General features: G+C 39.7%; 3 protein-coding genes and 1 pseudogene across 7 annotated transcripts in view; all 4 read left to right on the top strand.

The window, feature by feature from the left end:
- LOC125897167 (zinc finger and SCAN domain-containing protein 12-like) overlaps positions 1-6,282 on the top strand; it is a 56,853-nt gene extending 50,571 nt beyond the window's left edge. Inside the window, exon 3 of one of the 2 annotated variants that reach the window (XR_007450390.1) lies at positions 5,483-6,281. Coding sequence is in view for 1 of the 2 variants with exons in the window: in XM_049590279.1 (XP_049446236.1) it covers positions 5,419-5,432 (14 nt within the window). In the remaining variant the exon portion in view is untranslated. Of the gene's footprint in view, positions 1-5,418 lie in introns of both variants that reach the window. The other variant, XM_049590279.1, reaches the window with a different exon arrangement.
- The window catches only part of LOC125896963 (zinc finger protein OZF-like), a 71,601-nt gene extending 55,335 nt beyond the window's left edge, over positions 1-16,266 (top strand). For 2 of the 4 annotated variants that reach the window (XM_049589989.1, XM_049589981.1), the window contains exon 2: positions 14,310-16,266. In XM_049589989.1, coding sequence (XP_049445946.1) covers positions 14,310-15,337 — 1,028 coding nt within the window. In that variant the 3' untranslated portion in view covers positions 15,338-16,266. Of the gene's footprint in view, positions 1-4,365; positions 4,653-13,546; positions 14,213-14,309 lie in introns of those variants that run through there. The other 2 variants (XM_049589998.1, XM_049589973.1) reach the window with 2 other exon arrangements.
- On the top strand, positions 9,995-11,723 carry LOC125897085 (zinc finger protein 583-like). The gene is made up of 2 exons (XM_049590153.1): positions 9,995-10,270; positions 10,368-11,723. Exons 1-2 carry the CDS (start codon positions 10,099-10,101, stop codon positions 11,252-11,254), a joined length of 1,059 nt encoding a protein of 352 aa, XP_049446110.1. The 5' UTR covers positions 9,995-10,098; the 3' UTR covers positions 11,255-11,723.
- Positions 16,267-21,212: 4,946 nt separating the features above from the next.
- LOC125897041 (gastrula zinc finger protein XlCGF57.1-like) lies at positions 21,213-23,035 on the top strand (annotated as a pseudogene).
- Positions 23,036-25,586: the final 2,551 nt, after the last annotated feature.

Consider the following 25,586-nt stretch of genomic DNA (forward strand, 5'->3'; position numbering starts at 1 on the left):
TATGGAGGGGATGAAAATCTGTTTTAATCGCATTCTGATAAACAATGTCAGCATAGTCCATTATAAGTAGTACAAACTGTAAAACAAGTTTCTTTCTGACATTAAATGTATAACAATGTATAACAATATCTGTATCGCTCCAGATATTGTTATACATTATCGCTCCAGATAACGATATCTGGAATGATACAGAACACTGCAACCAAGATGGACTTTTTTCATGCATGATCAATATGTGATTTCAAAGTAAGTTCAGAGTTGCACATCTGGATATATTTTGTTTTTGTTTTTTGGAAAGTTCTACATTCATTGGAAGTTGAAACCAATGAGTCTGATTTGGATTTGAGGTTCTGTTTTACACCAAGATGCACTGAGTAGATTTTTGATTTATTGAGTAATAGTATGTTAGCTGACAGGTTTGTAGTATACTGAAATCAGATTTTAGGACCTCTTGAATTTGTGATATAAAGGCTTTTGATGTATGTATAATAGTATCATTTGCATATAGTAGTATGGTTAACTAGAAAAAGAGTTGGAGGTCATTAATAAAAAAAAAAGAGAGAAAATGGTCCTAAAGTAGAACCTTGAGGCACACCTCCATGCTGGGTGAGCAAGTCTGATTTAGAACCTTTTACACATTGATTTCTGTGGTGAACATGCACATTAAACCGCAACAATGTATGTTTGGAAAGCTCAACAGCATAAAGCTTTTTCCAAAGAAGATAGTGATCAGTCAGACCCAAAGCCTTCGTGTAATCAACACATATTGCTCCTGTGAGATGATGGCAATCAGGGGCAGAGAAAACATCGTTAGAGAAGGGAGGAATAGTTGTGGAAAAAGTTGGATCTGATATTTAGATAGATTTTTATGATTAACTTATTGTGATAATGGATTTCTAAATTGATTACTAATTTCTGAAGATTCATTTTCCACACTCTTGAGATCAATGTGTAGTTACAAAAAATGTTGGCGGTAAAATCCTCATTGACTGTCCTTAATTGTTAAAATACATGCAAACAGCTTCTCAGTTAAAGTCTGTGTGTCATTATCCCGATCACAAAATAACAACTTTCTTGCGTCCCAGTGCAGATTCACTCATTCACTCACATATATAGTAACTAGCATGCACTAGGGTCTGCCTTAATAGGGTGCCATTGCCTTATGCCACTGCCAATGAATATCAGAAAAATGGAGAGGGACCCAACTGTAGTCAAGATGGCCGACTAGGGCGCCGCCATATATCTAGTCTATACCGGAAAGTTGGAAAGTCCCAAGCGGAAGTTTCTTCTTCGTGTAATTTTTTGCTTATTCGGCGGCCATACTGATGAGCGGGTTGTGTTCAGAGAACGAGAGAATGGTAAGAAAAATAGTCTTTTGATTATCATCCAACGAGTGTGGTATGGTTTCTAAGATGTAATTCGTGCTATTTACAAATGAGATGCATCAAAGAATTAGAGTGTCATGTCTCGTGAAGGCTGTTTGTCCGCTTGACTCGATGGTCTGGGCTAACGTTAGCTTAGCAAAAGAAAGTACGCTAATGGATTTGGCAAAGTCATATGGCAATTTTTTCAGCGTTTTTGGTGTGTATTACCCTATACACACACACGCGCGCATATTTATTTCTTACATATATATGTATGTGTGTATATATATATATATATATACAACATATATATGTAACGGTATATATATATATATATATATATATATAGTGATTCTGATTCTGATATATTCTTTTCTTCCAGATGCACCCTTCAATAATTGAAAAAGGCGACAGGCTGAAGTGCACAGCCGTGTCGCCATCTGTGTTTGCGTGTCCTCTCTGCCCCAAATTCACTACCAAAAGCGAAAGTGTCATGCAGAGGCACTTGGCGAATCATGAGGCAAATGCAGTGCATTTCAAGGGTATGTTCATCAAAAATCTGTGCACACCTGAGTGTGTGACAGGTGCGTTGGAGGAAAATTCAACTCGAAGAACAATTAGGGAGACTCCCGCACACTGTCTCACTTTGTCTTGATTTACTGAATAAACGACGTTTCGGTCTGAACGACCTTCATCAGGTATACTTGGAGCCTGCAAATATTTCTACACATGTGCATGACTTAATGTAGCAATGTAGCATGTTATGTCTGTTGTATAACTCTACTTCCCTACCTCGTGCAATACTGTATGTTTACACTGTTTTTTTTTTATCTCTATGCAATATTTATTCCACTGTGTATCGCACTGTAAAATCTCGCTGCTAATATTCTGTGCAATCCGTAAATGTAAACATAGTTTACATTGCTTACATGGCTTAGTATGTACATTGCTTAGTATTTTTATTTTTAATGCTACACACCATGTGTGTATTGTATAACTCTGTACACAATTATCCTGCACATATATCCATATCTCTCCCATATATATGTACAAGTGAAAGGTGTATATACTGTAAGTAGTCTTGTGTGTATAGCCCTGCCCATTTAGTACTTTATATTTTATATTTGTTGTATTTGTATATCTTTGATTCTGATATGTATATACAAATGTTCTGATTTTTAGCTTAATTTTATAAGTATCCTACTGTCACTTTCTCCTTCCTATCTGTACAGCTTGAGCTGCTGTGACAAGTGAATTTCCCCGGTGTGGGATCAATAAAGTTTTATCTTATCTTATTTTATATATAACAAGACTGCCTACATTTCTAAACCAGTATGCCAGTATGATAGTGTAATATTGTGTTTTATTGGATTCCAGAAATAAAATAGAATTAACAGAAGACTGACAATAGGAAAATATAATTATTGCATTCATTTAATAGCTAAACTGGATAATGAACACATCTCTAGACCCAGGAAATGCCTGTTCTGTTGCAGTAACAAATGTCTGGCGCCATTGTGTTGCCCATGATGTCCCTGCTCATCCCTGAAGATCCCTGGTGGATGAAAATACAACCAGCAGGATTGAAGTCATTTCTCTAAGCTGCTCTTCTGTGCCTTTGAACAAACGGGGTGTGGGGAGCTGTGTCTGCACAGTGTTTGAATGATATTTGTAGCAGAGGCAGATTAATACACCATGAATCTACAACAATTTTCCTTCCTCCCCAGCAGACTGCAGCATAAAACAACACACTTGCCACCACAGACTGATAAAACATCTGCAGCATCTTACTACAGATGTCAAGAGATCTGAGCTTCCTTAAGAAAATGAGGTGGCTCTGCCTTTTGTAGAGAGCGTCTATGTGTAGGGACCAGTCCAAATTATTATCCAGGTGTACACCTAGATACTTATGACTTGGCACCACCTTGATGTCCATCCCACAGGTATTCACTGGCTGAAGAGGGGGCTTGGACCCGCAGAAATCTATGATCATGTCCTTGGTCTTTGAGGTGTTCAGTAGGAGACAGTTCTTGTGACTCCAGTCACTGAAGGCTTTTATCAGTTCCCTGTATTCAGATTCCTGCCCATTCCTGATACATGCCACAATAGCAGTGTTGTCCGAGTATTTCTGGATGTGGCAGGACTCAGAGTTGTATTTGAAGTCTGCTGTGTACAGTGTGAACAGGAATGGAGCCAGGACAGTCTCCTGTGGAGCCCCCGTGCTGCTCATTAATGTCCCAGAAGCACAGTTCCCCAACCTGACATACTGTGCGCTTCTCTCAGGTAATCTGTGATCCAGGAGATAAAGGAAGGATCATATGATTAATGCATAATGTCTGGGCAGTACAACCCTTACACTGTACCACCAATGATTTACAGTGCCTTCTTTTTACTGTTAACATAAATTAATATTAACCACATGCTAATGTGAAAGTAAGTATGACATTTGTTGTGACCATGTGTGCATGTTGCAACTGCAGCCTAATCTGAAAGTGCTGTTTATTTGGTTGTGTAAATTCTCATTTTTTATTAATTCTCAGTTTATTTAATCTGAGAATTCAGTTTATTTAACTTTAGTTATTCTTCAGTCCTATTGTGAATGTGTGTGTGTGTGTGTGTGTGTGTGTGTGTGTGTGTGTGTGTGTGTGTGGCCACCACCACACAAACATAATATTTACATTTGTATTCATAACGTTGATATTAAAGTTAAATCCATGAAACGTTAGCATTATAACTTAGTGATATTATTGTAGGCTTTTAACTAACTTCTGAGTTTTACAGTAGCCTATAAAGTCGTGGCGAGACAATTAACTAGTCACTTATACCGTTACGATAAACATGTAACTGCACAAAATGCATAAAATTATGTTATGTGTGAGCATGTTATTTACAGTAGGTTCATAAGCATAAATAATTTTTCGGCCGTAAGAAACTGTTGATGAGCGGAAATCAAAAATAGCTCACTTTCACTGCCGGAACTTTAACAGCGTGACACAAACAACGGAAGTAAACAATACAACCGCTAGCTGCGTTAGCTCCATGGACTAACAGGAATCGTAAAAAGACGATAGTGTAGTTGTTACGTAGATAAATAACTCACTTATAATTAGACAACAATGTGTTCAGTTGAGTCTTTGAGAGAGTTTGTCAACCAGCGACTAACTGCTGCTGCTGAAGAAATATTGGGAGTTTTTCAAAGAAGCATCGTCGAGTACGAGGAAGAGATCGATCGTCAGCGCAGACTGTTGGATATGGTTTTGAAGCCTGAAATCAAGTTACACAGGACAAGTGGGTGAAAGCTAATTGAAGTAATTTACTGGCATGTGTGTATATTTGCTGTAGCATGAGATTAGTATGCTGTTGGTGTTGTTGTGTGTCCCTCCAGAGCTCCCACAGCAACATGTGTGTAAGGAGGAGGAGGTTGTCCCTGAGCAGCAGCTGTGTATTGAGGAGAGGAAGTCCAGTGTGGAGCAAGAGGAGCCAGAGCCTCCAGAGATTAAAGAGGAAGAGGAGGAAGTGTGCAGCAGTCAGGAGGGAGAGCAGCTTGTAGTGAAGCAGGAGACTGATGGCTTTATGTTGAGTCCTGCTGATGAGGAAAGTGAGCAGAGTGAAGATCAGACTCTGGACTTCATTCATGATGACACTCAAAGTGCAGCAGAGAAAGAGTCTGTCGTCAACATACCAGTTATAACCTATTTTATACTCAAACCAAACAGTGATCATCAGCTCTTCTCTCACAACTCTCATGTAGCTGAGAGCCAAGATCAGAAAGGAGGACATCATGAAAACAACAGTAACACAGATGAAAAATCTCACAAATGTGACACGTGTGGAAAAGCTTTTCTGTACAGGTATAACTTAAATATACACCAGAGAATCCACACAGGTGAGAAGCCATTTATATGCAAAACATGTGGGAGAGCTTTCAGACAGACTAGTCATTTGACAGCCCACATGAGAATTCACACAGGTGAGAAACCACACCTTTGCAGGATTTGTGGGAAAAGATTCAGCGACATAAGCATGTTGAAAAGGCATTTTAAAATCCACACAGGTGAGACTTTGTAACTTTGCAAGACCTACAGGAAGACACATTTGAATGTGTGACAATTGTCAAGGCATATAAGATCTCATACAGACAAGTGGTCTTGTGTTTGTTAAATATGTGGGAGCTGATTCAGTTCTGGTTCATGGTCAAAGCACACAAGAACTGACAGAAGTGAGGTGTTGCATGTTTGCAGCACCTGTGGGAAAAGTTTTACTCAGATCACATACTTGAAAAAACATCTGGGGACCAGTAAACTGGAGAAACCATAGAGCTGAAACTCCTGTGGAGACATGTTTGCTATCTGAATGAAGTAAAATTGCTCACTGAGAGGAGGTCACAATATGTTGAAGAACTACATTTGGTTAAAATGCCATTTTGTTGAACTAACCCTCAGTTTTACTCATAATCCTGTTGTTCTTTGAAACTGTCTATCTTCCAAATTTTTTGAAGAATCTTTGTTGCATAGTGAGTGCATAATTCCTCAGTAACACATACGCTGTTTACTAAATTTGGTGCTATTAGAGTCAAAATCCAAAAAGGAGTTGCCACATTAGCAAAACAATCTATCATGGGGGTCATCCCATTCCAGCTGATGGCAATTTAAACCACAACATAAGACAGTAAATAATCACAATAACAAATTGGCAACACTAGATAAGCCTCTGCTGCTTATGGGGCTTGAACCCTAATGATCAATGTCCAAAGGAATGGGCCAACGACATGCTGTTTTTTGTGACATTGTGTATTCTGACAATAAAACTTTGTACGATGATGGTTTAAGAATACCAGATTCACCTTGAAGTCTAAAGCTGTTAGTGATGTGTGTTCATCAAGGCTGCACATGGGTGTGACTGTCATCAAAAATAAAAGAAATCATTGTGAAAAATAGTTATTTTCAGAGTGTTTTAAGAAAACCTAAACCTCTCTGGTTATGTAGCCTAATTATTATTTATTGTTGGGAGATAAATTGCGGATTAAGCACTTTTTTTTTTTTTTTTTTACAGCTGTAATTCTTCTGGCAGTGTCAGGAGACACCTTACAGAAGATGTTGAATGTTGTTCAACTCTGGTGCTCTAAATGGACGCTTGTGTTCAACCAGACTAAAACCCAGATTATGCACTTCAGAAAAAATGGTACTGCAAGATCCTCACAGAACTTTCTACTGGGTGATATGCCTTTGGAATTTACTGATTCTTATAGATACCTGGGGCCTCATTTATAAAGCTTGCTTACGCACAAAACGGGGCCACTTCCCACGCAAAGGTTGTGATTTATAAAAATAAATTTGGCGGGAGAATGTGCGCACCTGTAAGCAAACTCTGAGTCATGCGTGCGCACATTTTGGAGACACTGGGAAGTGGCGACGCAGACGGCGAGGTGGAGAAGTGGAGTCAGATTTTTATTGATGTCTCACACAAATTTAATGTCACGCTATATCCACCTTAGATCCACGTTATCATTGAAATTAAATCCAGCAGCCTTATTTTGCGCTTGGAGTGAGTGATAATTGTTTCATAAAAACGTTGTAAAATCCAACTCAAATCCTGAGTTGAAATTCTTTCTAAATACGTATTTAATCTGCACTGCCTCTACCGTCTCATTGTCCACTCTTTGAGCGCAGGAGGGGGAGAGGAGGCGTGACTGCATGGAATATATTTATTTATTTAGCTAAATATTTCCAGTGCATTTATCATGTCTCGAAATACAGCCATTAAGCACAACCGTTTCATCAGCCCTACTTAGACATGTGCTGTTCATGACAAAACCGGCATGAAGAAACGTGTTGCCTATTACACTTTCATCTTTGAATTGTATTTCAAATTACACGTTGTATTTTGGGACAGGGATACCACTGGTTCATGCTGTAATTCAGGCCGGGAGTCTGATCAGACTAATTGCCACAAACATATAAATACTGCGGTGACCCTCGTGCGTAATTGCGCAAGATGGCACTGGCACATACTCCTTTTTGCCACCACCTTTAATAAATCTGATTCTTTATGTCGCACATCAGTGTCAAACATCCTCAAATTTAAAAGCAACACATTAACTACATGTTGGTAAAGGAGTAGAAATATTTGGTCTACCTTTAGATCAGACCACTTTTTTTCCTCTGTCACTGTCCATGCAGTCCCACAGACACAGCTGACAGCATCAGCAGCGTTGATGTGCTGCCACTGTTTTGTTTGCTTTCTTTTATTAGTGATCCCGCTGCTGTGGCCACCAAATAAAATCTTTCTTCAGTCAGCCACCTCCCGTTAAAGGGTCTTGAGCTCAGTCTCGGAGAAATTCCGTTTTTTGGTTCGTTTCTCACACCTGTCACCGTGACTCACAACGATAGAACACTCGCATGCCGGCTTATTTATATGCAGATGGCATTCATGAGGTGATTTGCATGACCATTTATGGTTGAACTAGGGTGTATAGAGGGCAGAATATGAGGCGGATCTGGGTGCGCACAACTCCAGGAGGTCTGTGATTTATAAAGAGAACATTGCGTGCAAGTGTGCGTGCGCACGGTTTTATAAATCAGATTATGTTTTGGCGCACGCCATTTTCAGGTTTTGGGCGCACGTTAACTTTTAGTATGAATCCTAAGCACTCTTTTATAAATGAGGCCCCTGGGCTTTATTTTGGATGAATAAATGTCTTATGATGTGAGGATTGGAATACTTGCAGACTATGGGGGAAGAGCTGTAGGGTCAGTGATTAGTAAAATGAAATTTTGTAAAGATATTGGTTACTCCACATTCTCACAGAATTATGAAGCTTGTGTATGTCCAGTTCTCACTTATGCAGCTGGAGTATGGGGTAACAAGGATGCTAAAAAATTAAATCCTATTCAGAACAGGGCCATAAGATGTTTCCTCAGGGTACATACATTTGCCCCCATGTCTTGCAATACAGGGAGATATGGGGTGGGAGCCTATGGAAATTAAACAAAAGGGAGAAATGATACGGCTGTGGAATTGCTCAGTTAATATGTCAGAGAGTAGACTAACAAAAAGGGTTTTCAACTGGGATAAGGCTCACAGTCACCCCTGGACAAAGGAAATCCTTTGTATTTTTAGGGAGGCTGACCTAGCGTACATTTTTCATAACATGCTTTGTTGTAAATATGTTGAAACAAAAGTTAATTCTCCAATATAAAGAGAAATGGTCAAATCACATATGGCTCAAGCCCAAGCTTAGATCATATGTTCAAATGAAGCAGAGTTTTGGCCCTGAACCCTACGCTACGTCCTTTCTAACCAGTAGCCAGAGCTGTGAGCTCAGCTGAGAACTGTTATCCTACCCCTCACTTTTGAAGTGGGGCGGTTCACTGCGGTACCTGAAGACAATAGGATATGTAATGTCTGTGATCTAAAAGAGGTTGAAAATGAATTTCACTTTATGTTTTATTGTTCACAGTATGAGGACGTAAGGGTTCCCTTGTTTGATGAAATGCCAAAACAAAAAGCTGATTTATTTTGGTCGGATGATGGTCAGAAGTTGGAGTGGTTATTTAAGACTGAAGTTTTTAAGACTGCTAATTTAATTTTCAAGGCCTGGAATAGAAGGCAGTCCTTGCTCTTTAAGTGAGATATATCAATGGATTAGATTAGGGTTCACTGTCCTAATCATGAGGACTGTTGTGTTTACGTTGTACTATTGTACATCTGTATTAGTGTACATCTGTTTTGTATCTAAGATAAGAGATAAGATACACCTTTATTGATCCCATAATTGAGAAATTCCAGTGTTACAGCAGTCAAGGGGAAAGAGTCAGATTAAAGATTTCAAAAGTTAAACTTAAAAACTTAGGCATGCAAAATAAGTACAAAAATACAAGAAACGACAATAAATAACAATAATAATGATAATAATAATGGTAATAATAATAATAATAATAATAATAATAATGAGCAGCAGTGAATGAAAATGAGCAGTGGATAAAGGGAGCACATCTAGTGCAAGTGATTGTATGTGCAAAACAGCAGACAGCTATGGTGTCCATAAAGTGTCCATAGTGTCAGTAAAGTGTCCATGGTGCAGTCTACTGTGAGCAGTGCTGGTTATGTAGCCTGACAGCAACAGGCAGGAAGGACCTGCAATAGCGTTCCCTCACACACTTTAGGGTGAATCAGTCTATCGCTGAAGGAGCTCTCCAGAGCTTTTATCTCCTCCTGCAGAGGAGAGGAGTCATTAGTCCTCAGAGATGACAGCTTGGCTGTCATCCTTCTTTCTCCCACCACCTGCACAGACTCCAGAGAGCATCCCAGGACAGAGCTGGCCTTCTTGATCAGCTTGTCCAGTCTCTTCCTATCTGCAGCTGAGACGCTGCTGCCCCAGCAGACCACTCCGTATCTTGGTTGTTTCCTAATTGTATGTTTGATCATTGTTTCTGTTTCTGAGATATAGTGTCTTATAAGCCCATAAGGGCTGGGCTTCTTTGAAGCATGACACTTAAATAAAGAAATCAAATCAAATCAAACCAAACCAAATCAAATCAAATGTAAGAATCCGTTGATGAGCGGAATGAAAAAAAAACAGCTCACGCCCTTACGGAACTTCAACAGTGTGACACATCCAGCGGAAGTAAACAAAACAAGCGCTAGCAGCGTTAGCTCAATAGATGTATGGATGTAGCTGGGGGGTGATGGTGTAGTTTTCGATAAGAAATATTTCAATTATAATTAGACAACAATGTGTTCAGTCGAGTCTTTGAGAGAGTTTGTCAACGAGCGACTAACTGCTGCTGCTGAAGAAATATTGGGAGCTTTTCAAAGAAGCATCGTCGAGTACGAGGAAGAGATCGATCGTCAGCGCAGACTGTTGGATATGGTTTTGAAGCCTGAAATCAAGTTACACAGGACAGGTGTGTGAAAGCTAATTGAAGTAATTTACTGGCATGTGTGTATATTTGCTGTAGCATGAGATTAGTATGCTGTTGGTGTTGTTGTGTGTCCCTCCAGAGCTCCCACAGCAACATGTGTGTAAGGAGGAGGAGGTTGTCCCTGAGCAGCAGCTGTGTATTGAGGAGAGGAAGTCCAGTGTGGAGCAAGAGGAGCCAGAGGCTCCAGAGATTAAAGAGGAAGAGGAGGAAGTGTGCAGCAGTCAGGAGGGAGAGCAGCTTGTAGTGAAGCAGGAGACTGATGGCTTTATGTTGACTCCTGCTGATGAGGAAAGTGAACAGAGTGAAGACCAGAAAAGACAGAAACCAAAAAACAGATATCATGAAAGCTGTAGTTACAGTAACAATGTATATAACTCCACCATGTCAAATACTCACTGTGATACTCACTCAAGTAAAAAGTATTTAGAAGGTGGGGGAGCTTATAAGCATACGTCAAAATTGAACCCACACTTAAGAGTCCACAGAGGCGAGAAGTCATTTACATGTAGAACATGTGGAACAGCTTTCAGACGTTACAGTGACTTGAAAGTCCACATGAGAATCCACACAGGAGAGAGGCCGTATACTTGTAAAACATGTGGGAAGGCTTTCAAACATAGCAGCGTCTTGAACGTCCACATGAGAACCCACACAGGTGAGAAACCGTATCTTTGCAAGACCTGCGGCAAAAGATATTGTGCGTTGTCCTCGTTGACAAGACATGTGAGAATCCACACGGGGGAGAAACCGTACCTTTGCAAGACCTGTGGGAAAAGATTCAGCGACACATCAGTATTGAAAAGGCATTGTAGAATCCACACAGGTGAGAAGCCGTATACTTGCACAACATGTGGAAAAGCTTTCGGACTTAAAGGTAACCTGAAAGCCCACATGAGAATCCACACAGGTGAGAAGCTGTACGTTTTCAAGACCTGTGGGAAAGACTCTATAACATCTCCTCACTGACAAGGCATTTAAGAATCCAAACAGATGAGAAGCCATGAAACTTTAAAACATGGGAAAGCTTTCTACCAGAACAGTGTCTTGAAAGCCCACATCATAACTCACAGCGGTGAGAAGCTGTGACTTTCAGGAAATAGTGTTGTCAGTGAATCAATGATTAATACAGTGACCAGTGTCCTGGGAAAGTGAGCAACGAACTGTTTTTGTTTTTTATCTTGTGTGTTTTAAAAATAAAGGTTTGCATGTTGATGATTAAAGAAGAGGCTGAGGCTGAGATGCAGCTGCTGGACAGAGCCACGATCTGTTTGGAGACCAAAAACCAAGGCGCATATTTAGATAAAAAAAAAATGTCAGTAAGCATCACATAATGTGTGTGTTTTAATCTGGTGTTTTGTTTTTGGTTAATTTACAGCATAAAAACAATATCCAAATAAAGTAAAAATGAATTAATACAGGTGTTCACAGATTAGCCAGGGGTAAGAACAGAACATTAACAGAAATCTTATATGGGATTATGAGATGTTATACAGGGTGCACAGGTTCAGTGTTTTAGTAGCTTTCTTATTTTCTGAGAATAGAATTGACTTCATATATTGTTTGATTGGAAATTTTTGATTCATGAATGTGAGAGTTTGCAGGTAATGGAAACAAATTGATGATTTGATTTTGATTTGCTTTGGTAGAGAGGTGAGTAAAAATGCCAGCCAATACATTTTCATAAGGAGGGGAAAATTCAAAATCAGTACACTGGGAGATAAAACCAACAGGCAAGTGGAAACAAGACCAAAGTAGATGGTATAAATCTTCTGGAATCCGTTGACAAAGTGAGCAGTCCACAACAATGGTGTGCACAGACTCTAGCTGTTTTGGAAAGCGTACTTTCGTAGTTTACTAAGACTTCACAGAGGTGGTACAGATGTACAGTTTTGTTGGGTGCCAGCACAGGAGGGGCTGAAAGGGAATTAGTGTGCTGACAAACTAGCAAAGGGGCATTTCAAAAAGAAACAATAATAACAACAATAAACTGTATTTATATAGCATCTTTAATACAAGAAATGCAGAACAACGTCTTTTAAAATAAAGACATTATAAGCACAAATTGCTTCACATGAAAATAGACATAATGACCATAAAAGGACACTTAAAATCAGTTTAGAACAAGGGCTAAGTGATTCAAAACAATAAATCTTAAAGAAATCGTAAGATGAAATAAATCATAAAGAGTCAAAATCGTAACATCCTAAAATCATAGAATTGTAAAATCATAAAATCAAGTAAGATACAAAATTTTGGAAGAGTTTCAGCAGCGTGAAGCGTAAAGAGAAAGAGCTTCAGACCTGTTTTAGGAAAGTCAGAGCTAGTTAAAAGCTGAGGTGAACAGATACGTTTTTAGCTTTCTTTTAAAAAATATTCAGTGAGCCAGCTTATCTGATATCTATAGAGTTATTGGTACAATAACAACACCAGGTCCGCTTGGGAAAGGAGAAAGAAAAGCAGTGATTCAGACAAAAGGAATGGAGATAAGGCAAAAAAGGTGGGAGGAAGACCAGAAAGGAAAGGGATATCACAAAATACAAAAATCAGTCATAACAAAGACATATTACAAAGGAATAGAAGGTGTTAGAACCGTGGGGTAAAGAAAATGTGGAATGTATCTTACTGCTTTGCACTTTGTATGAGGTGGAAAGGGAAACATTGATTGATAAAGTCCTCGAGGCAGGGTGGGAGTGGAATTTGATGGGGTTACTGGGAACAGAGGGAGAAGTAGACGAGATAAGAGTCACCAGGAAGGCACTTTTTACTCTCTGAAATGTCACAGGGTTAATGGGAAGAATTAAAGACATAAGGTACATTGATATGACGTTACACACTCATGTACAGTGGGTGGAGGTATGCACCTTGAAGTTGTTTGCGATCCGCCAATGGTCCTGTCCAATGGCCGATTTTTATTTTTATTTTTTTTTTAAATTTTATCTTTATTAACAGATTCCGGCATAACAAAGTCAACAGATTAAAACGTTCCAGTCAAACTGTAGCATATTTCACCAAGCAAAACTTAATATACAGTCAGTATAAACCATGTTAACAACATTATAACATCAATACATAACATAAAATAAATTAAGATAGAAGGAAAGGAAAGAGTCAGAGATTTCAAAGTTATTGTTTTTTAAATTAAACAGCTCATTCATAAAAATTAAAAACAGTGGTGTGACATTTGAAAGCCTGCATCTATGGATAAAGTATTTAGCCATAATAATTAAAGTGTTATATAGCATATCCCTTTTTTTTGTCCTGCATTAAAACACCAATTTTAATAGTGTTGAAATCTAAGATGGGTGCTTGAGAGTCCTTCTCAGAAGTCTAGTGTTGAAACAATCCCCAAAAAGTTCTAATACAATTGCAATCAAAAAATACATGTTCAAGTGTTTCAATATCAAGGTCACAACATTTACAATTATTTCTTTCAAAATTAAATATTTGTCTAAGAAATTCATTACAAGGATAAATGTCATTTAAGATCTTAGAATTAGTCACTTTAGTTTTTGGTGGGACCGGGAGAAACAGGTGTATAGTTCTAATTAGAAGAAGAAGAAGTAAGAACCCGTTGATGAGCGGAAGGAAAAAAAATAGCTCACTTTCACTGCCGGAACTTCAACGCTGTGACACATCCAGCGGAAGTAAACAAAACAAGCGCTAGCAGCGTTAGCTCAATAGATGTATGGATGTAGCTGGGGGGTTATGGTGTAGTTTTCGATAAGAAATAGTTTATTTGTAATTAGACAACAATGTGTTCAGTTGAGTCTTTGAGAGAATTTGTCAACGAGCGACTAACTGCTGCTGCTGAAGAAATATTGGGAGTTTTTCAAAGAAGCATCGTCGAGTACGAGGAAGAGATCGATCGTCAGCGCAGACTGTTGGATATGGTTTTGAAGCCTGAAATCAAGTTACACAGGACAGGTGTGTGAAAGCTAATTGAAGTAATTTACTGGCATGTGTGTATATTTGCTGTAGCATGAGATTAGTATGCTGTTGGTGTTGTTGTGTGTCCCTCCAGAGCTCCCACAGCAACATGTGTGTAAGGAGGAGGAGGTTGTCCCTGAGCAGCAGCTGTGTATTGAGGAGAGGAAGTCCAGTGTGGAGCAAGAGGAGCCAGAGGCTCCAGAGATTAAAGAGGAAGAGGAGGAAGTGTGCAGCAGTCAGGAGGGAGAGCAGCTTGTAGTGAAGCAGGAGACTGATGGCTTTATGTTGACTCCTGCTGATGAGGAAAGTGAGCAGAGTGAAGATCAGACTCTGGACTTCATTCATGATGACACTCTGAGTGCAGCAGAGAGAGAGTCTGTATTTAAAATGCCAGTTATAAGCACTGTGATACCAACCAGTGAGCGCCAGCTGCTCTGTCACAACTCGTATGATGTAGCTGAGAGCCAAGATAAGGAAGAATACCAGCATGGAGACTCGGGATCAACTAGAAACACAGAGCTTCAAGCAGAGAAAAGACATCATGAAAGCAATAATCACAGTAACAATGTACCCAACTCTTCCGTGTCAGAGATTCACTGTAATACTCACACAGCTAAAAAATCTTTCAAATGTGACACTTGCGGGAAAGCTTTAAAGTTTAAGTGCCATTTATATACACACATGAGAATCCACACAGGTGAGAGGCCATACCCTTGTAAAATATGTGGAAGAGATTTCAGATATAATCGTGACTTGAAAGTACACATGAGAACACACACTGGTGAAAATCCGTTTATATGCAAAACATGTGGGAGAAGTTTCAGAGAGAACAGTTACTTGAAACTCCACATGAGAGTCCACACAGGTGAGAAGCCATTTGAATGCACAACATGTGGGAAAGCTTTCAGACGAAGAAGTAACTTCAATGTCCACATGAGAACCCACACAGGTGAAAGACCGTACCTTTGCATGACCTGCGGGAAAAGATTTTGCGAGATGTCTTCCTTGACGAGGCATATAAGAATCCACACGGGTGAGAAGCCATTTATTTGTAAAACATGTGGGACAGCTTTCAGACATAGTAGTCACTTGAAGGCCCACATGAGAAGAGCCCACATGTGAAAAGATGTCAGTGTAATCTGTATTGAAAAGGCATATTAGAATCCACACAAATGAGAAGCCATTTATTTGCATAAAATGTGGGAAGAGTCCGAAGTGGTGAGAAGTCATAACTTTTTAAGATCTGCAGAAAAAAACACAGATGTGTCTCAGTTGTTGAGGCATATAAGATTTTACGCAGCAGTGATCGTCAACTGGGGGCCCTCGGACCACATCTGGCCCACCAGAGCTTTCCACCTGGCCTGCAGAATATTAATTAATTCAGAAAATGTAAGGAGGGAAAGAAATATGTTACAGTTTTTAGGTTATCTAGTATTTTTACTTCTTATATTGAAGGAACAAAACAATTTAAATGGAAATAATTTTATCAGGATTGATTTACCAACCCCAAATTTGAGCGTTTGAGTCAGGAGTAGACTTTACGAATCCATCTCTCAGCTTATTATGAGCGATAGTGATGTGTCAGGTTCGGTAAGCTTACTAGAAAAATATCAAATGTCAAAAAGTGACAAAGCAGCATCCTGATTAAGTCAACCTTAGAAACATTGCATGCAGTAGTTCAACTTCCACTTTCTTTCCCCCTCTCTCTGCCACTCTTTCTGTGTCTCTCCCACATACACAAACATACACACAAACAATTTCAGTCAGACTTTGGATGGAATTATTTATAAATACAAGGAGGCATTGCTCCGTGTCTCTCCTTCCATCAGCTGCTGTGTTTTCACCATTATTTTCAGGGGCAGATTTCGTGTGGTGGGGCCCCAGGCAAACTGCCTTGCTTTCTATTCACCCTTCCACTAACTGGTAGTATTGATGTTGGCAGGTATAGAGGAAGTACTTAAAACTTTTTCTCTCAGGTGACACTATTAATAGCATGCAGCAAAAGCTTAAAGGGAAATTTTGGTTTATTTCAACCTATCTCCTATCATCCTAAATTTGTTTCAAGTGACTAGTGACCTAAAAATAATAGTTAGCATGTTAGCTGTTAGCCTAGATACAGCAGGGGTACATAGTAGCGTCAGACCTGTTAAAACGTAAGTGAACGGGCAACCTTCAAGTGCAAAGTTAGTCCACTAAACAAGCTTTTTTTCCACAAAGACCGCCTCATATCGTTAGGATAAATGTCAGAGAACATATAGAAAACGACATGTAAACGTGTTGTCTTACCTTACCGGTGTGCTGCCATGTTTGTTTACCATTTAGCTCTGCTTTCCAAAGCGCGGCCGAAATATCGTGAGAACAAGCAGTGATCTCATACAGTGCCTGAAATCTCGCGAGAACAAGCAGCAACAGCTGGAAGGCAGAACCGGACAGTAGCCTGAAAAGTTCATTCATTTATTTTATGAAAGATTTATAGAATAATGGCTGACTTTTTGCCAGACTTCGACTTTGTGGAGGAGGAATTTGACTTTGCAGAGTTTGATGGCCGCCCTTATTTATTTGAGCCAGAATACACTGACGAAGAGCTTCGTGAAATTGAAGAATGGAGGAGGAGGATAGAGAGAGGCGCAACAGGTAGAGGACGAGAGAGGAGGAATGGCTGCTGCAAGGCTGCGTAGCTCTGGAGATTGGTGGTGTACCTGTGAATGCTGTGCCCCAGTGCCCACAGAAGAGGAATGCCTCTGTTACAAGGAATGGGACCGGTTGCAGCCTTATTTTCAAGGTCTGGATGTGACCGAGGACGAGACACCTCCACCTGGAGTAGTATCCAGCTGGGCTTTATCTAGAGCTCGCGAGATATATTTCGGCCGTGCTTTGGAAAGCAGAGCTAAATGGTAAACAAACATGGCAGCACACCGGTAAGGTAAGACAACACGTTTACATGTCGTTTTCTATATGTTCTCTGACATTTATCCTAACGATATGAGGCGGTCTTTGTGGGAAAAAAAGCTTGTTTAGTGGACTAACTTTGCACTTGAAGGTTGCCTGTTCACTTACGTTTTAACAGGTCTGACGCTACTATGTGCCCCGGCTGTATCTAGGCTAACAGCTAACATGCTAACTGTTATTTTTATGTCACTAGTCACTTGAAACAAATTTAGGATGATAGGAGACGGGTTGAAATAAACCAAAATTTCCCTTTAAGTCTAAGTCCTGCATTCAGGAGAAGTCTTATCAGCACACTGTAGGCTATTCAAACTTAAAGTCTGTTCAAGACAGGGTTTTTAATTCTTATAGAATGCTGGTTTGTTTAGTAAATAATAAGGCACCATTATTTATATTTTGTGAATATAACAGTTATAACAATAACAATCTTGCCTCTCATAACATCCTCGATCTGTATCTTTTTAAGTTTGCTCTGCCATTTTAAAACATAACCAGGTGCCTATGTACAGTACAGGCCAAAAGTTTGGACACACCTCATTCAATGTGTTTTCTTTATTTTCATGACTATTTACATTGTAGATTCTCACTGAAGGCATCAAAACTATGAATGAACACATGTGGAGTTATGTACTTAACAAAAAAAGGTGAAATAACTGAAAACATGTTTTATATTCTAGTTTCTTCAAAATAGCCACCCTTTGCTCTGATTACTGCTTTGCACACTCTTGGCATTCTCTCCATGAGCTTCAAGAGGTAGTCACCTGAAATGGTTTTCCAACAGTCTTGAAGGAGTTCCCAGAGGTGTTTAGCACTTGTTGGCCCCTTTGCCTTCACTCTGCGGTCCAGCTCACCCCAAACCATCTCGATTGGGTTCAGGTCCGGTGACTGTGGAGGCCAGGTCATCTGCCGCAGCACTCCATCACTCTCCTTCTTGGTCAAATAGCCCTTACACAGCCTGGAGGTGTGTTTGGGGTCATTGTCCTGTTGAAAAATAAATGATCGTCCAACTAAAGGCAAACCGGATGGGATGGCATGTCGCTGCAGGATGCTGTGGTAGCCATGCTGGTTCAGTGTGCCTTCAATTTTGAATAAATCCCCAACAGTGTCACCAGCAAAACACCCCCACACCATCACACCTCCTCCTCCATGCTTCACAGTGGGAACCAGGCATGTGGAATCCATCCGTTCACCTTTTCTGCGTCTCACAAAGACACGGCAGTTGGAACCAAAGATCTCAAATTTGGACTCATCAGACCAAAGCACAGATTTCCACTGGTCTAATGTCCATTCCTTGTGTTTCTTGGCCCAAACAAATCTCTTCTGCTTGTTGCCTCTCCTTAGCAGTGGTTTCCTAGCAGCTATTTGACCATGAAGGCCTGATTCGCGCAGTCTCCTCTTAACAGTTGTTCTAGAGATGGGTCTGCTGCTAGAACTCTGTGTGGCATTCATCTGGTCTCTGATCTGAGCTGCTGTTAACTTGCGATTTCTGAGGCTGGTGACTCGGATGAACTTATCCTCAGAAGCAGAGGTGACTTTTGGTCTTCCTTTCCTGGGTCGGTCCTCATGTGTGGCAGTTTTGTTGTAGCGCTTGATGGTTTTTGCGACTCCACTTGGGGACACATTTAAAGTTTTTGCAATTTTCCGGACTGACTGACCTTCATTTCTTAAAGTAATGATGGCCACTCGTTTTTCTTCAGTTAGCTGATTGGTTCTTGCCATAATATGAATTTTAACAGTTGTCCAATAGGGCTGTCGGCTGTGTATTAACCTGACTTCTGCACAACACAACTGATGGTCCCAACCCCATTGATAAAGCAAGAAATTCCACTAATTAACCCTGATAAGGCACACCTGTGAAGTGGAAACCATTTCAGGTGACTACCTCTTGAAGCTCATGGAGAGAATGCCAAGAGTGTGCAAAGCAGTAATCAGAGCAAAAGGTGGCTATTTTGAAGAAACTAGAATATAAAACATGTTTTCAGTTATTTCACCTTTTTTTGTTAAGTACATAACTCCACATGTGTTCATTCATAGTTTTGATGCCTTCAGTGAGAATCTACAATGTAAATAGTCATGAAAATAAAGAAAACGCATTGAATGAGAAGGTGTGTCCAAACTTTTGGCCTGTACTGTATATGTAATAATTTGAAAGCCTGGCACACAGTGTCTGCTCAGAAAAATTCTGGCCCTTGAACAAATGTAGTTGAAGACCCCTGATGTACTACATGGTGCTTTTAATGAGTCAGCCTAAATAATAGAGTGATGGGTGTCTAAAGGGTTGTGGGCAAAAAATGGTGTTTTCTGATCTCATGTTTTGGTGTGTTTTACTGTTACTGTACAGCTCAACTGCTGGAGGTCAAGTTAAAGTATAATTTGATACTGTTTGATCAGTGGAGCTGCTTCATATTGATCAAACATGTCTGCAGTGGAGGAATCTAACTACATGTACTCGAGTACTGTATGTATGTACAATATTGATTGCCTTCAGATGACAGAGATGCAAGTACATTTTACATTGATATGAAGTGTTGAATACTTTAAATAAAACCAAAAAAAGAGAGTTTTGAGGTCTTATTGATTACTTTGCTTTATGCCACATATTGCTCTACTTCACTACATTTTACAGGCAAATGTATTTTTAAGGCCACAACATTTATATGACGGCTAAAGTTACTTTGCTTATTAAAGATTTTATGTAGAAAACTAAAAGTGAGCTCATTAAATGGACCTGCACTTGTATAGCACCTTTCTAGTCTTCCTACCACTCAAATTGCGCTTTCACACAACCGTACACTGGTGGCCAAGGCTGCTGTGCAAGGCTCCACCTGCTACTCAGTTTTTAACACACTCACACACCGATGAAACAGCCACTGGGGGTTCAGAATCTTCTTCAAGGATGGTACCACATGCTTCCACTGGAGGAGCCGGGGATAGAACCTCTGATCATCTGATTAGTGAACAACCTGCTCTACCGCTGAGCCACAGCCGCCCTCATGATGCCTTGTTAAACTGTCCATCAGGTAAAAAATGAAACAGCTCCACCTCGACCAGCTGCCACAAAAGTGCTATTTACACATCAAAGCCTCAGTGACACTGACAGGAGCCATTGTGTTTGAGTACTTTGATGTTTCATACTCAGATTTTTTAAATTGTGTAAATTATCATTTACAACATGTGACATTAAGATAAAGAAAAAACATATCGGCATCATTGAATTTTGATGACAAAGAGGCATGATTCCACTTTCTTTAGGATTATACAGTAAACATGTCAGCAGGACTTAGGGTAAATGTCGTACATATATATATATATATATATATATATATATAAATGAATAAATAAAGATAAAACAACAATTTAAAATAACCAAAAAAGTAGATAATAAATTAACTTTTTTTTTTTTTTTTTAAAAAATTCTGTTGCATACTAACCACAGTATATGGGCACCTTTCTTATTTGTAATCTGGACAGACTCAAAGTATTTTCTAAATTCAGTCTCGAAGGGTTTAAATGATGGGTGAGGCCTGGAGAATTTGACTTTATGGTTTGTGAAATTTCCTGGTAAAATGAATAAGTTGACAGTCTGCTGAACTTTCTGCTTTTTGTTTTCATTGTATGGCTTCCAGTTTGTGTGTTAAAATACTCCCCAGTGTTTCCAGAATCCAAATGTGTGCTGACAATTGTAAAATAAATGTTTCTTTCATCTTTGTTTTCACAAAATTTTCACTTAGTGTTGAAAAAAAGGATGGAAATTTGTTGCTTGGATAAATATTATGCCCAATTCCCTGATGAATTTCTTTAATTTAGTTTGGGATTTGTGACTTTTAATTTATTCTGTTAACAACGGGAGAAAAATATATATTCCTGTCAATCCAACGTTGCAGACATAGTGATTTAATATTTGTGGTTATGTATGTAGTGTTTTATGGGGAGAGAAATGTGGATAAGGCATAATTCTGCTGCCCGAACAACCTGTTGATGAGCGGAAAGAAAGAAAAAATAGCGGACGTCCACTGCCGGAACTTTAACAGCGTGACACAAATAGCGGAAGTAAACAGTACAAGCGTTAGCTGCGTTAGCTCAATGGGCGTACGGAAATAGCAGGGAGACGATGGTGTATTTATCACATAGATGAATACTTCATTTATAACTTGACAACAATGTCTTCAGTTGAGTTTTTGAGAGAGTTTGTCAACGAGCGACTAACTGCTGCTGCTGAAGAAATATTGGGAGTTTTTAAAAGAACCATCGTCGAGTACGAGGAAGAGATCGATCGTCAGCGCAGACTGTTGGATATCGTTTGGAAACCCGGAATAGAGTCACACAGGACAGGTGGGTGAAACTTAGATAGTTTATTAACACAGGGCAGAGACTTTTGATTATATACATAACCCTAAATATTTAAATATATAATATTAGGCCTCAGATTTTGCTCGCATGTCTGCTTTTCTGCTCTACCGTCACATTAGTATGCTATTCCTTTTGTTGTGTGTCCCTCCAGAGCTCCCACAGCAACATGTGTGTAAGGAGGAGGAGGTTGTCCCTGAGCAGCAGCTCTGTATTGAGGAGAGGAAGTCCAGTGTGGAGCAAGAGGAGCCAGAGCCTCCAGAGATTAAAGAGGAAGAGGAGGAAGTGTGCAGCAGTCAGGAGGGAGAGCAGCTTGTAGTGAAGCAGGAGACTGATGGCTTTATTTTGACTCCTGCTGATGAGGAAAGTGAGCAGAGTGAAGATCAGACTCTGGACTTCATTCATGATGACACTCAAAGTGCAGCAGAGAAAGAGTCTGTAGTCAACATACCAGTTATAAGCTATGTGATACCAACCAGTGAGCACCAGCTGCTCTCTCACAACTCTGATGTAGCTGAGAGCCAATATCAGAAAGGAGGACATCATGGAGACTCGGGATCAACTTGGAACGCAGAGCTTCAATCAAACCGAAGACAACATGAAAGCAAAAGTCTCACTAATAATGTGTGTAACTCTACCATGTCAAATATTCACGGTAAAACTTACACAGGTGAAAAGTCTTTTAAATGTGACACTTGCGGGAAAGCTTTCAAGTACAAGTCCCAGTTATACATCCACCTGAGAATCCACACAGGTGATAAGCCATATTCTTGCAAAACATGTGGGAAAGATTTCCGTTATAGTAGTCACTTGATAGTCCACATGACAACACACACAGGTGAGAAGCCATATTCTTGCAAAATATGCGGAAAAGAATTCCGACACAATAGTCGCTTGAACATCCACATGAGAATCCACACAGGTGAGAAGCCGTACCTTTGCAAGACCTGTGGGAACAGATTCTGTGAGCTGTCAGTACTGAAGAGGCACATGAGAATCTCACACAGGTGAAAGGCCATTTACTTGTAAAGTATGTGGGAGAGCTTTCAGACGTAATGGTGACTTGAAAGTTCACATGAGAACCCACACAGGTGAGAGGCCATACCTTTGCAAGACCTGCGGGAAAAGATTCAGTGAGGTGTCCGCATTGAAAAAGCACATGAGAATCCACACAGGTGAGAAGCCGTATACCTGTGAAATATGTGGGAAAGATTTCAGAATCAGCAGTAACTTGACAGTCCACATAAAAAGAACCCACAGGTGAAAAGCTGTATCACTGCAGCACAGGGGTAAAGTTGGAAGACACTGAAGAGATATTAAGATGAATAGTGACTTGTTGGTTCACATGGAAGGAGCCCCTGGTGACAAACTATATTCTTGCATTACATGTTTTCTCCTTTCATACGACTGTATCACTTATATTTCTGTAAGCAGCTTTTAAACAATCATAACCTCTTGAATCAAGGAAGGTGTTAATTTGACAGTGAGTGCAATGTAATTGTTATTAAAGTAATCGTGTAAAATCAATGGTTTTGCCAAATGTGTATTTATGAAACACTTAGTTTAAACTGTAACATCGACCTACAGGGGATCTATGCCCATTTTCAAATTTTATACTCATTAATCCTATGCTCTTCTAAGACAATCCAAAACTATCAATATGAACAACCCGCTCCCAAATCCCAAATCTTATGTGCTTTTAAAGCATAACATGTGGGACAGCTTTTTAGCACGAGTGGACTTGGGTGTGATTTTTTTTCCCCCAGTGGTGCCATGTGTTAAAAAAAAATTGCAATTTGACAGAATTTGAAAATGGACTGTCCTCCTGCAGCTCTTCCCTCTCTGTCCTGAGCCCCTCCAACCATACCAGGCACATGCACTCATTCAGTAACCCAGTGACTTTTACTGATTTATTTCATCTTATTTTTTTGTACAGTTCTTTCAGCGCCTCTTTGCCCTGCTCTCTCTCTGTTCATCAGACCACAAAGGAAACAAGAAGTAGCGAGCTAGCCACCTCACAACCCCTCCGCCTCACTCTCAGCTACTGTAAACTGCTTCCTTGTGAGGAGAGCAGGCAGCAATTCAGGAGATGGACCCTCGGTCAGCAGCTTTAGCAGCTTGAATTCAGCAAGCGCAACCCCCCCAGCACTGGTGACCAGTGGAAGTGCTAGTTTTCACCTGTGTAACAGCAGCAACAGAAAGTTTACAGCTCTGGAGAGGAATCAGGGCTGTCAGTCCCCTGCAGCTGGGGTTTGCTCTGTCTGGATTCTGGTGGCTGCGGCTGCTGACAGGGAGTCCGTCTACAGATCTGCTGCCAGCTCGTCTCGTGGCAAGGTGGTCCGTAGTGGTGGGGAGTGAGTTGGAGGACATGCTGTGATTCAAGGCTCTCATCAGCTACATAAAGGTGAACTTGAAGCTGCAGCTGTGAGCCTTTAGCTCCGGTTAGCAGAAGGTTAAACTACAAGCAACGTTTTCTCTCCATCTCTGAAACCTTTCGCTGATATTGACGTGTTTTAATGCGAATATTGTCAAACTCCTTTTCACATGCTTTTTGTTCAGTGCGTCAACCTTTTCTGGGTTGCTTTACAGTTTAGGCAGTTGTTGCCAATCCTGGAATAGAAACTGTCTGCAGGATTCTCCGCCATTGAATCAGGCTTTTATGGAGGGGAAGTTCATGCACATCTGCGTTTGTAGGACAGCCAATAGGAACAGTTCTCTCTCTGAAAGGAACTGTGATTGGTCAAAGTGTCCTGTCAGTATGGGGTGCCGTTTGTAAAGTGTCTCACGCTGAAAATAACATCAACATTTTGCCAAATTTAGCTTCAAACAATGTTTAAAAAAGTATGAAAAGTATGTGAATTTTTTAACGTCACCTTTTACCACATTTACAGCAATATTTGTTAACTTAGAAATATATTAAATAGTTAAATCTAAATATTAAATGTGGCACCTAAATGTTAAATGTTAAATCTAAATATTAAATATAAATATAAATGTTAAATCTAAATAAATCGGAGGGACTAACAACCTAAGCTAAGCTAACAACCGTTAGCTCTTAGCCCCGTTAGCGGTGTCTGTAATGACTCATTAACTCTTAAACGGTCCGTAAAAAAAATATTTTTTTCCAGCGGATGTCTTAGTTACAACATGATTGAGCTAGCAAAGCAGTTTTGTGTTGCGATGTGTGGTATTTATTCAGTTTTGGGAAATCACAATGTCTAGAAAGCATCAGTGGCTGCAGCAGCAGCAGCAGCAAAGCTATCAGGACGTCATCTGTTAAAAGCCTCCCGTTGTCGGATACGACATGACACTACTCCAGTTAGCTCAGTCATGTTGTAACTAAGACATCCGCTGGAAAAAAATGTTTTTGTTCATGGACCGTTTAGAGTTCGAGTCATTACAGACACCGCTAACGGGGCTAACAGCTAACGGTTAGCCCCGCTAATCTACGATAACCATGTTATTAATTTCAGAACGTGATAGTAATGTTTGTTCAATCATTGTGTTTATAGACTTTACAAACACCAGATTAGTTTGAACGGCGATATAGTGACGTGAAAAATGTGAGATATTCATATATATGTAGCTAAACTCTGCTGGTTTTCTACCCGGAAGTATTTGTAAACAACAAGGTGATTACCGGTGATTACCCCCGAAGGGACACTAACAACTCAAAGTACACATCAAATAAAATTTCTCCAAACATGTTTCTTGTTATTTTAGGTAGTTATTATCACGCTAATGTATGTTCAAGTGTTCATTTCCCCCGATAAGTTGGTTTTAATTCGTTATTTGATTCTATAAACACAGTCTGACCATCTCGAGCTTTTACTTTGGTACTTCCGGTGACCGGCAGTGTGAATTTGCATATTAGCTAAATATTTAGTTTCACCCAAAACATTTAGATTTAACATTTAACATTTAGATTTATATTTAGCATTTAGATTTAACATTTATATTTATATTTATATTTAGCATTTAGATTTAACATTTAGGTGCCACATTTAATATTTAGATTTAACTATTTAATATATTTCTAAGTTAACAAATATTGCTGTAAATGTGGTAAAAGGTGATG

The sequence above is a fragment of the Epinephelus fuscoguttatus genome, linkage group LG1, assembly GCF_011397635.1.
Source record: "Epinephelus fuscoguttatus linkage group LG1, E.fuscoguttatus.final_Chr_v1".
Classification (NCBI taxonomy): domain Eukaryota; kingdom Metazoa; phylum Chordata; class Actinopteri; order Perciformes; family Serranidae; genus Epinephelus; species Epinephelus fuscoguttatus.